The sequence below is a fragment of the Marmota flaviventris genome, chromosome 6 (genome assembly GCF_047511675.1).
Source record: "Marmota flaviventris isolate mMarFla1 chromosome 6, mMarFla1.hap1, whole genome shotgun sequence".
In the NCBI taxonomy this organism is placed as follows: Eukaryota; Metazoa; Chordata; class Mammalia; order Rodentia; family Sciuridae; genus Marmota; species Marmota flaviventris.
Window position 1 is genome coordinate 156,771,826 of NC_092503.1, and position 12,264 is coordinate 156,784,089.

At 47.9% G+C, this 12,264-nt stretch overlaps 1 protein-coding gene across 2 annotated transcripts in view; it reads left to right on the top strand.

Annotated features, from left to right (window-relative positions):
* Window positions 1-12,264, top strand: part of Carmil1 (capping protein regulator and myosin 1 linker 1) — a 236,655-nt gene that overhangs the window by 127,853 nt on the left and 96,538 nt on the right. For both annotated transcript variants that reach the window (XM_027948328.3, XM_071613725.1), the window contains 3 exons: window positions 662-750; window positions 1,886-1,980; window positions 8,926-9,012. In XM_027948328.3, the coding sequence (XP_027804129.2) occupies window positions 662-750; window positions 1,886-1,980; window positions 8,926-9,012 (271 nt within the window). The remainder of the gene's footprint in view (window positions 1-661; window positions 751-1,885; window positions 1,981-8,925; window positions 9,013-12,264) is intronic.

Here is a 12,264-nt window from a genome sequence, read left to right on the forward strand (position 1 = left end):
GCCTCTTTATTAGTTTACCTTAGTTGTGTATTTTCTTTGTCTTAGCCTGTTGGGACTGCCTGTAACAAAACACCATAGACTGGGTAGCTTATAAACAAGAGAAGCTTACTGTTCATAGTTTCGGAGGCTGGGGAGTCTGTAATTAAGGCAGCGGAAGATTCATAGTCTCCTGGGGCCTGCGTTGTGGCTGGTGGTGGCCCCTCCAGCTGTGTCTTCACATGGTGGGAGGGGCAGGCAGCTCCCTGGGTGCTCTTTTCTCAGGGCAGTGATCCTGTGCATGAGGGCTGCACCCTCCTGACTAGTCACCTCCCAAAGCCCCACTGGCTACCACATGTTGATTGAGTTTCAGTAGAAGTGGGGGCTGTGGACACGCCAGGACCATGCGTTCGACACAGGAGTGGGGGCTGTCGACATGCCAGGAACATGCGTTCGACACAATGAAGGTCACGTGTCGTTGCTCACCCTTGTCACGGGTGCACTCTGTCCTTTACGTCACTGTATCCCACGGTCCCCGTTGTGACACTGTGAGTGGTAGGTGCACTTTCAGGAGCTGTTGAGTGACTGGGTTCATGGGTGAGTGTTTCATTCGCTCTAGACTTTGCATGACAGTGAGGTGGCTTTCTTTGACTCACGGGATGGTCAACGAACGTTTCCGTTACAGTCTGCTGACGTCTGCGAACAGATCTTAAGAGTGGTGAGTCGGTCCAGTCGGCTGGAAGAACTGGTGTTGGAAAACGCTGGACTTCGAACGTGAGTATTTTTCTGAAGGTGTGAACGCGTGGCGTTAAGACTCGGTGGCGTTCACTCTTTTAATCATCGCGTAGATCTTAAAACTCCGGCCTACGCATATGTTCAGTTCTCCCTGCTGGCAAAAGCAAAAAAAGCAATCCCATGCTGCCCTCTCTGTCACGAGGGCCAGGACGTGGTGAGGCTGTGCGGGGGAGGGTTGCCTGGTGTTTGTGGGGAGCCAAGGCTGGTGGTCAGCAGCGTGGACCTTGACCGAGAACCTTGTCCTTGGCAGTCCCCTGGCTCTCTGCAACTCAGGCGCTTTGCTCTGGGAAAGGGTGACAGAGGTGCCTTCCTTGCAGAATGGCAGAGGCGAGGGTGGGTGAGGGGACACGCGCAGAGCACAGGACAGGGCCTGCCCTGTGGTGGGGGCCGCTGCCACTCCTAGGATCATGGTCGCTGGCAGTGGTGTCGTGGCTCCGTGGCTCCTGAGGCTTTCCTGCTCTGCTTGGCTGGTTCAGTCACTTTTGTCCCCTCCTGTTGACCCTTACGCGGCCTTCACCTAGCGGTGGGGGGGTCACACCAGGCCTCGGGTTCAGAGCATGGACTGTGAGGGCGAAGACGCCCTGTAGCCTGTGACAAGCATTGGGTTTTGTCATCCAAGTTACATCAGCCTGAATGCAACGTGGAGAGTGGTTTGTGTTTTGTACAATATAGAGCTAGCGGTTGTAGCCTTTAGCTCAGTAGTCAGAGTGACCGGTTTTATATTCATGAGTGTTGCAGCAGATGAGAACTGAGTGGCCGCTGGAATTTTGAATGAAAAGCAGGTCGAATCCAGGATTTTTTACAAAAAAATTTATAAAAGATCAAGTAGTGCCGTTAATATCATAAAGCAATGTGTCTTTAAAAGAGCAGTTGTGTGTGTTCTCTTTGCTTTTGAGTGATGTTCTGGTAACTGGACGTGAGCCGTATTCTGGCTGTGCTTTCTCTAATGAGTCATGAGTGGGGTTAACACATATGTGAGGTGCAGATTGATGGCATAAAGGGGGTTTCTATTGTTTAGACTTCACTATTTTCATTCTTAAATATTTCATATGAACAGTTTTACATCCACTTTATTTACCCTGATATTTACTCTTACTGTTTTGTTTTCTTGCAGAGATTTTGCACAGAAACTGGCCAGTGCTCTAGCACATAACCCCAACTCAGGGCTCCACACGATCGACCTTGCTGGCAACCCCCTGGAGGACAGAGGTACCGCAGCAGTCAGGGTTCCCTGGACGCCGTGTCGTGGGGGAAGAGGGGCTTTATTCCCACAAAGACGGGCATCAGGCTAAGTTATAATTATGCTAGAAATGCTGTTGATGTGATTTTTGCTTCTAGTTATTACCTTTTGAGAGAATGCTCATGTTATGATTTCATTATCTGATCAACTTTTTTTTTGAAATGATACAAAAAGAAGGAGAATATTGTTGTTAAAATGGTTTATTAGTTATCTATTGCTGCATAACCAATCATCACACGTCGGGTGGCTTAAAACGAGGTGGAAATGTCATCTCAGTGTCTCTGGGCCCAGTGTCTCTGGGCCGGGCGGGATCTGGGTCTAGGGGCTGCTCTGTGCCCGGCGTCTCGCCCAAGGCTGAATGTGTGTTGGCAGTGGGGGCTGTGGCTGCTGTGGCCAGGGTCCTCCCCGAGTTCATGGGTTGTGGCAGGGTTATTTCCTTGGTGTGCAGCACTGTTTTCTCGCTGCTGCTGATGGAGGCCACTTCCTGCCCCTGGAGACCATGCTCAGGGCCTTGCCCACAATGTGGCACTTCTCCCCGAGGGGCACAGTTGGAGCACAGCTCTCTGGTCATCAGACCAGGCAGGCTGACCAGGGCAGTTTCCCTGGTGATGAATTCAGAATCAACCGATGGGTCATGGAGGTGGTGAAATCCCGTTTTGTGTGTGTGTGTGTGTGTGTGTGTGTGAAATCCCATTTTTTTTGCGCCAGTCTCGTCCCATCGTAGGGGCGTTTCCAGTGTGGGAACCTTGGAGGCCACGTTAGGGTCCTGCCCACCACAAACACCATTTAATATTTAACTAAAGTGTCAGACTAAGGGGAGGGTGAAGGCTGGGGCTCAGGTGGAGGAAGAAGGCTTCAGTAGATGAGGGTCGGTAGGGTCAGAAAGGGAAACCTGACACTCGGTTCTCAGAGCGTTTTCTGCGCAGATGCTTTTTGGCTTTGTTGAGTAAGGGCCTTTCCTCTTCCCAAGTCACAGACTTGATGAAGATTAATTATTCCACTGGACGAAGGGACTGAGAGACAGTTCTGCTTCTCCTTCTTGGTGTGGTCATTGTTTTGCACTTAGTGTGAGACCTGGTCCGTAGTCAGTTTATATTTTCTTTAAATTGAGTTTGATCTCACCGAGTTTTCATTCTTGTATGCAGTTTTAAATACCATGGTGAAGTTGATGGAGATTTCATTTCCTCTTTAGAATGAGAGGATGTCAAAGTAGCATTTCTGTGCTTTTTCCTGCCAGGGTCCCCCCCCCCCCCCCCCCGCCGAGTCCCAACTCTGTCTTTCCACCCTCCTGCGGCCCATTCACAGGTGTCATGGTGGAGTCTTGATGGGCGCTCTCCTTGGCCTCTGCTGGGTGCTGGCCCACTCCTTCGGGTGGTTCCTCTTCTGCGGCTTCAGTTTTTGACACCTCGAAAGCCATTTCCAAAGTCCAAAACCTCCCCCATGCCCACTTCTCTGCCCCTCCATGTCCACTGCTCTCCTGCTTCCCACCTGCCTTCTCTCTGGAGGAGCCTCGGTAATAAAGAGCACTGTCCCCCTCCTCCTCCCTCTCCTCCTCCCCTCCCCCCTCCCCCTCCTCCCCTCCCCCCTCTCCTCCCCTCCCCCTCCTCCCCTCCCCCTCCTCCCCTCCCCCCTCCTCCTCCCCTCCCCCCTCCTCCTCCCCCTCCTCATCTCCCTCCACCTCCTCCTCCCCTTCCTCCCCTCCCCCTCCCCCTCCTCATCTCCCTCCACCTCCCCCTCCCCTTCCTCCCCTCCCCCCTCCTCCCCCTCCTCCTCCCCCTCTCCTCCTCTCCCCCTCCTCCCCTCCCCCCTCCTCCCCTCCCCCTCCCCCCCCTCCCCCTCCCCCCATCTCCCTCCACCTCCTCCTCCCCTTCCTCCCCTCCCCCTCCCCCTCCTCATCTCCCTCCACCTCCCCCTCCCCTTCCTCCCCTCCCCCCTCCTCCTCCCCCTCCTCCTCCTCCTCCTCTTCTTCTTCTAAAATAATTATCCTTTAATGAAATTATATGACTTTATTACTAATCTAAATTTCAAGTAATCCAAAATTTTTCTCAAGTGACTTCATAAGGTCAAGCAGAATGAAGAGTGGGCATCATGATGCATTATAGACACATGCTGATTATGATTTACAGACGATCATTACTTATGAACCTTTTTAGGAAACCTAAAAACAGCGTATTCTATATTTTTTTAGGACCCATAAAGGAGGTTTACTAAATTAAAGTGATGTATTCAAAATACAATCAGCAAGTGAAAGAAGTGTCTGTCTATGGTCGTGCGTCCTTGCAGTATACCTCCGCTGCCCTTGTTTTGTGGTCATTCTGTTTTAGACTGGTTTCCCCACATCATATTGCTAGAACTCTACAGGCAGAAACGTATTACATTTTTAATATTGAGGCTCCAAATTAACAAGGACCTATCTTAAACTATTTTCTACTGTGTTAGTCATAACGATTCCAAAATATACAAGTGTTAGAATTTTGTACGGTGTTACAGGCTTTTAGGTGCATAATTGACGAATGAGGTTAAATTTGCAATGTCAAATTTAATTTTCCAGTGTTTGTAAGTTAATAACATCAGATAGCAAATTACCATGCTAAACATTTTATAATCACTTTTTTATTAGGCAAAAATGCTTCAAAGTAGAGGGAGCTTTTAATAGTTTCTTTTTGAAGAGGAAAATTAAAATTGGATCTTTTTTCTAATTTTGACACATATTTTAAAAATCACAAGAAAGGTAATTTCATCTAGTAAAACCTCTAAATAAGTTTTAATGGTAAATTCAGTGTTTCATTCACAGCTCCAAAGTCTACCTTTACTTTATTTTGGGCAAAAGTGTGCATTGAGCAGTTCTGGCCACAAGAAAGTATCCCCGGGCCTTTTCTTTGTAGGATCGTTTCCTTGGCCATCAGTTGCTCTGGGGGTCATTGCGTAAGGACTTCAGAGCACACAGGGAAGGTCATTTTATTTTCTTGATTTACATTTCCAAGGCTCACGTCTCTCCCTCTCTGAGCTCTGCTAACGGGGTCCTTGGTATAAGAACTGGCCACCTTTTTAGGGATTGTGCGATCCCCCACCCGTCTCTTTCACATCAGCCTTCCCTGGCCTGGTTGTTGTTGACATCGGCGTTTTTTGGTGGAGATCATTGGCTCTTTTTTTAATTCCTCAGAATGTAACTGTGCAGAGAAACTTTGACCAGGGCAGGAGCTCACTTGTCCAGGTGTGCATGTGTGGCTGCGTCTCCTCACAGAGCATTCTCTGGGGGGCCTGATGGTTCTTGATAGGTCAGCCGGACTCACCCAGCTAGTGTGTGTGCAGGGTGCTGGGCAAGGGCTCTCCGTGCCTGGTCTCCAGTGTGACTTCTGGGCCTTTTCTGCAGTTCACAGATGGATATTACAGGAATGGGGGACACCCCCAGGTCTCCCAGCCTGATTTCAATCCAGGTCTAACTGATTCAAGAGTATGTTTTCTCACACTCTGTAAGGTACTGACTGCACCCCTAAAAAGAGAATGTGGAAAATTGGTACCTGAAGTGTTCCTATAAGCAAAAATTTCATAAAGTAGAAATAAAAACATGCCACTCTTGAACATGAATAATGTTTGCTTTTCAATTAGTTATGCAGTGACTTGATTTATATAAGGGATTCTCTTCTGACAAAACTACATATTTTTACTCTAGTTTAAATCTGAAGGATGGAGAGAAAATGTCATCAATCAATTTAGTTCTCTCATTATTTTTGGTACTAGAGGTCGAACCCAGGGCTTTGTGCATGCAAAGTGCGTATTTTACCACTGAGCTAACCTCTGACCCTCTTATTATAGATATTATAAATGAGCAGTGCTGCCCTGAATTACGCATTCCCTTTCATTAGCATTGGAGAGGGGGTTTCTTTAAAGAAGAAATACGTTTATGACTTATGCATGCCAGGAAATGAAAACCTTTCAAGAAAGACAGTCTCTTTTGGATTTTTGTAACACATAAGAACCTGGCACCACTTCATCTTACTATCACCAAGGCCTATGGTATATGTTTTGTAGAACAAGTCATGAAATAATTCACTATTTCTCTCTAGGATAGAGAACCACGTTTTTAATTAGATGTGCTCTTAATCAGCCATTGTGTATTTCCAATGACTTGTCTGGAATTTGAAAAATAGATACATTAGCTAGACTATCTGTGCCTTTTATTTCTGTCCTTTTAATCCTGTTTACTTTTAGATCTGCTTTTCAAAAAGCAGAACTGTCCAACCTGACTCTCACTTTTATCTGAATTTAGGCGATTTGCGGTGAGTCCTTTTTGGTTTCATGGCTTCCAGAGAACATTGTGGATCATCTGTCCTTTCTGGGCACCTCCCTTTTTATACAGGGGTTTAGGGCTCTGGGAGGAAAAGGTGGGCGATGTCCCTGGCCGGGTAAAGCTCTGTCCTAGCCCTTCTTTGGCTTGAGCATTTACAGAATTGTGTGCTGCTATGAATGGTTGACACACAGAAGACTATTAAAAGTTTAAAATTGTTGTCTTCTCAAAAAAATGAAGTAAAATAAATCAGTTGGAATATAATTTTTGAGTTTTAGTGGTAGATTTTAGCAGAAATAATTTCGGTCATATAAAAATATTTTTAGAATGCTTGAAAGAAGAATGTGGCTTTAAGGATATTATTTTTTTTATTAACATCATTATAGCATATGCTTTGCTAAATAACAGAAAATATTTGATGAGTGGGCGGTGATAACTCCTATCAAAATTTAAAAGTGGAAATCCAATATTTTTCTATTTGAAGTACATGTGCATTCAGAAACGTCCATAAATCCCAAGTGTGTTACATGAGTTCCATCGCTATAACAAAAAATCCGAGATGGTTAACTCGTAAAGAGAACAGCTGGGTTCTGCTCACAGGTCTGGAGGTCCCCAGTCTGTGCCTGAATGGCCCCTTGACTTTGGACCTGTGGTGAGGCGGCACGTCATGGTGAAGATCACAGCAGACAGCGCTGCTCACACCACGAGTCAGGGAGCACTGAGGAAGAGACTGGGTCCCCAGGTTCCCTCTGAGGGCACGTCCCCACTGACCTGAAGACCTCCCATGAGGCCCCACCTCCTGAAGGTTCCACCACCTCCCGGTAAAGCGACTGCAGGGACCCAGCCCTCCAGGACCCAGACTGTGGGTCTTAGTGAAGCTCAGCACGGCACGCACTCCTGCAGAACCCCTGCCTGGGCTGGAGGGGAGCGTCCACAGCCCTCCGGGCTTGCAGTGCTTGGCCCCGTGTTGCCCGTCCCTGCCCTCCGCAGCTGAGGAGAAGGTGCTGTTCTGCCCTGCGGTGACAGACCAGCTTTGCCAATTCCTGAACCAGGCAGCATGGGCGCGTATACGTCTGGCGTCTTGGCTTCTCTCTGTGGGCGCTTTGGTCGCTTACTGTTCCTGGGGCTGACAGTGAGCTCAGTGCCTTGGAATTGGTTAGCAACGAAGGGCCTGGTGCAGTCCCCACTGTGGCAAAGTAAATAAGAAGAAACAAACAGCATGGAGCGCTGTAGAGATGACCGGTTTCTTCCGTTTCTTAGTGGGGCGACTAGGGATTGAACCCAGAGGTGCTCCACCACTGAGCTCCATCCCCAGTCCCCTTTAGGTTTTGAGACAGGACCTGGGCTCAGTTGCCCAGTCTGGCCTCGGTCTTCTGAGCAGCTGGGATTGCAGGAGTGTGCACCACCTGACTTAGACATAGTCTTCTTAGCAATGTTTGATTAAATGCCTCCCCCCCACCCCCCGACCCCCCGACACTCTGGAGAGAGGCAGGAATTTCCGGAACATCCAACACTTCATGCTTAGTCAAGATGTACAACTTTTGCTATTTTCACGTAGTTATTTCTCGTAAAATCTGGTGAGATTTATAGAGAATTCAGGGTTGTGTAATAGAGCAGCAACCAGCAGTGATTCCCATTGATGCCTGGAATCTCAGACTTAGTCTAGGGGAGCGTTTGCTTGTTATGGTTTTAGGAGCCTCCCTAGAACTGCCCCCGGGAGGTGACAGCCCACCTGCAAGTGGGGTTGCTTGAGGGACCGTAGGGAGGGCCCACAGTCACCTATTACTCATTTCCCCCAGAAAACGCTCTGCATTCATTGCAGCCCTCCAGTGAGTGAGCTGGTGTCTGTCCTCCCACTCCAGCCATTAATTTTAAATACTATAACTTCTTGTCATTCCAAGTTGAAAACCTGACTGTAAGAAGTTGAAACACAGCTGGGCGCAGTGGTGCATGCCTGTAATCCCAGTGACCTGGGAGGCTGAGGCCGAGGCAAGAGAATCACAAGTTCAAGTCCAGCCTCAGCAACTAAGTGAGCCCTCTCTCAAAAGGGGCTGGGGTTGGAGCTCAGCAGTAGAGCACCCCTGGGTTCAATCGCCAGTACCATACAGGGGAAAATGGTTAAAATGTGCTTGTGCCCCGTCTGAGGTGGCTAACCATAAGCCAGTTAAGTTTAGGAATCCACGTGTTAAAAGTGAAGCTGTTATCTGAGTAATTAATATTATTCCATTCTTGACTATAATTAAGTAGCATGCAGCTCCTCATCCAGAGGAGATCAGCTCATTAAGACAGAGGCTAAATAGAAAAGGGGGAGCAATTATATGGCCGTTCTCAGGAAGATTTGCATTTTAGATGGGACTATCGGAAGAGGGTCGAATTTGACCAGAGAAAAATGTTGGTAATGGTCAAGTTTCAGATACTGTCACGTGGACTGAACACTCTGCCCGTCGCCCACCCCACAGGTTGGGCAGAAGGAAAAGGGGCCCATGGTAAATGTTTGGAAAATAGCCTCTGGCTGCAGACAGGAAACATGATCACTTCACGGGAATCACGTTTATTTTCATGTACTGCCAAATACAACTGAGAACTTGAAAAGTCTAATAATCTCTCTTTTTTTTTTCTTTCTCAGGTGTGTCCTCTTTAAGTATTCAATTTGCCAAACTCCCAAAGGGATTAAAGCATTTAAATTTATCTAAAACCTCACTATCACCTAAAGGTACAGTATATTTCATTTATTTAACACCGGGTCTCTCTTTGCCGCTGCCCCGATGAGTCGTTGAAACTCCTGTTTGTTGTGACCCTTCCCTGAGAACGCGCATCACATACTCTGCCGTCCTAAGATAAATACAGTGTGGACTTGAAGCCCCAGGTCTCCAGTGTTCTTAGAGTGGAGAGTCTGTCTTTGAGTCAGCGCGTGCCCACCTGGCTGCCTCAGCCTCGATCCCTGCCCTCTCCCGGCACCTGGGGCCCTGCTGTATGTCCCCGTAGATGCGTGGGCTTTGCCATAGGGGGGCCGCCTCTGCCAGGCCTCTCCTCCTCGCTGCGCCTCCCCGGGTCTCCACTCCTCAAGTCTGGAAATGGCCTGATGTTCTCCCCAGATCCCTCCTGACTCACCTCCTCCCTGTAGTTTATCCAGGGCCCACCAAGGCCTGTGAACTCTCTTATTATTCGGCCACACTGTCACCTCGTGACGAGATCAGGGAGTCCCCTGCCTCCATCCTGCCTTCGTGTCTGCACACCCCTGGGCCCCGAGCAGCCTTCCTCTCACCCCAGAATTCCTGGGGGCCCCTGTTTATTGTACAAAAGCTTCGCCCGAGACCTTCTCTGCTGAGACGCGTCTGCTATTCCCGAGGCCACCGCTGACTTGGCTGCTCTTTCTTTGGGGTAATGCTGGACCCCACATGTGACGCTCCATACAAGCACTGCGTCTCTCCTGTTAGAGTGTGGCCCTCCTCACAGCGGTGCCCCTCTTCCCTCTGTGCCTTCAGCACCTGGTGCAGGACCCGGACCACTCTGGGGCTGTGGTGCAGGTTTCTTGAACGGAACAGCTTGGTGGTTCTTATGGAGACCGTCTTTGGAGGCATTGTAGGTAGCAGCGTCAGTCTTGTCAGGTTGCCTGAGACTCAGTCCTGGCTTTTACACTTACATAAACATGTTCTCCTCATCTCTTCTTCCCCGGGACACTTACTGTGAACATGAGCTCCTCATCTCGTTCTTCCCTGGTTGCCTCATTTGTGGGACAGAAATAGAGGATCTGTCTCTCACAGGTAGAGGGTTACATTAAATAATATAAATATATTGTGGTTTCTGGAACTAAGGTCTTAATAGGTACTACTAGCAGCAGCTGCTGTTAACTCTCAGGACCACCACCATCACTATGAACGCCATCATCACTATTACTCTCACCATTACCAATACCCATGCCCTCACCACCACCATCACCACCACCACCATCACCACCATCATCACCATGACCATCACCATCACCACCACCACCACCACCACCATCACCATCACCATCACCACCATCACCATGACCATCACCACCACCACCATCACCATGACCATCACCACCACCACCACCACCACCACCATCACCATGACCATCACCACCACCACCATCACCATGACCATCACCATCGTTACACATCACCATTACCCCCACTGTCATCACTGTCATCACCACCACCATCACCATCACCCTCACCACCATCACCATTGCCCCCAAGCATCATCACTACCACCATCACCCTCACTTTTACCCTCACCATTGTCATCACCACCATCACCAACACCATTACTATCACTACCACCATCACCACCCACTCCATCACCGTCCATACCCTGTCATGCCATCATGGTTACAGCCATCAACATTTTATGCTGTCATGCTTTTGTGTACTTTTATTTCAGGCTGGGACAACCGTGGTGTCCCTACACACAGGTTATCGCTCACCCTATGAAATTCAGCTTCAACCTCACTGTCTCTTTGAAGCCTTCTTGGACGATGTCCACCACTTCACCATCACAACTAGATGCTCCTTCCTCTGTGACCGTAGTGAATCCCTCTATCATCACATGTTTGCCTTCTGATTGCGTCCTAGCCTGGAAGTTTCTGCAGGGTAAAGGCTTTCTCCGCCCCATTCTTGTCTGTGTTCTGGTGGCTGCTGCACCTCAGGCAGTCCCCGAGCAGGCCTGGGGGCATGAGTGAGGCAAGGGGCACCTGGTGACCTTGTGTCTGATTGAATATTATTCTGAGCATGCACTTACACTCAGAGTGATTGGAAACTGGAGTCAGCTCCCTAAGTCGCATGATTTTGCATGTACACATGTTTAAGAGTAAGGCCTAAAAGTATACTGCCAAAGGGAGAGATGTCCCCAACAGTCAGTGCATTCTAAACTGGAGCTGGAAACCATCCCCATTTCCTGAAGCTAAATCTTAGCCCCTTTCTATTATTCCTGTTATACTTCAGAAAATTAATTTTACAAATGGTGACTTTTTCTTGGTGATCAGTGCATTGCATATTTATGGGAAAGACTTAGAAGACAATGAAAAGTATAAATCAGTAAAATGACTTTTAATGGCAGCACTGAGACATGACAAGATTGTCACTGCTGACAGTTTGTGCCCAGCCTTCCACAGTCCGGCAGTTTCCTTATGTACACACACGGGTGCAAATACATGTTCACAGTGTATTTGGGATTATATTTCACTAGTTCACAAACTTGTTTTCCTTCACAGTGTGTGGTGATTGATTGCTTATATAAGTAAATACAGAATCACTTTCAATGGGCGCATGTGTTCTAGGATGTGGAATCATGTTCCAGGATTTATTTTAAAAAATCTGTTGCTGTACATGTAAACTATTTTTAGTTCTTTATAATCCAGCTAACACTAACCAAAATTTGCTTGCTAATTTTGGCCATTTACTTAATATCTTTTTTAGGATGACATTTGCAAGTAGAATCACTAGGTCGAAAAGTGTGTGCATTGTTAAAAGCTTCTTTTCGTATTTATTGCCACCTTGTCCCCAGGTATTCTGTGCAGGTTTCTCTACATGCTCAACACCAGGTGTTACCCTCTGCATTCCTTCTCAAGCATGGACTTAAGGGCTCGGATGATTCAATTTTAGCTCCTCCAGGTTTTGCTCAGGCATTCCCCCGCCCCCTTGTCTTAGTCCTTTCTATTTCCTTTGGGGAGAAGGCTGCTCCACATTCTCGGTTCATTTTCTATTTTCAGTTTTCATCTCTTCTTTACTTTACATGGCTTCTCTGCCTATCAAGAGGGTTAATCATTTATCCTGTGCTCTTTGATGGACAGAGGCCTTTTCCAAGTCTTCTTGAAAGGCCTTTTCAGTGACATTTCTGTATTTGTTCAATATCATAGAAGAAAGAGAGGGATGTGGCGATCATTTGTTCTTCCCAGGGTGGGCCTCGGTTCCGAGGTCCCTCCGTGCTACCTCTCACA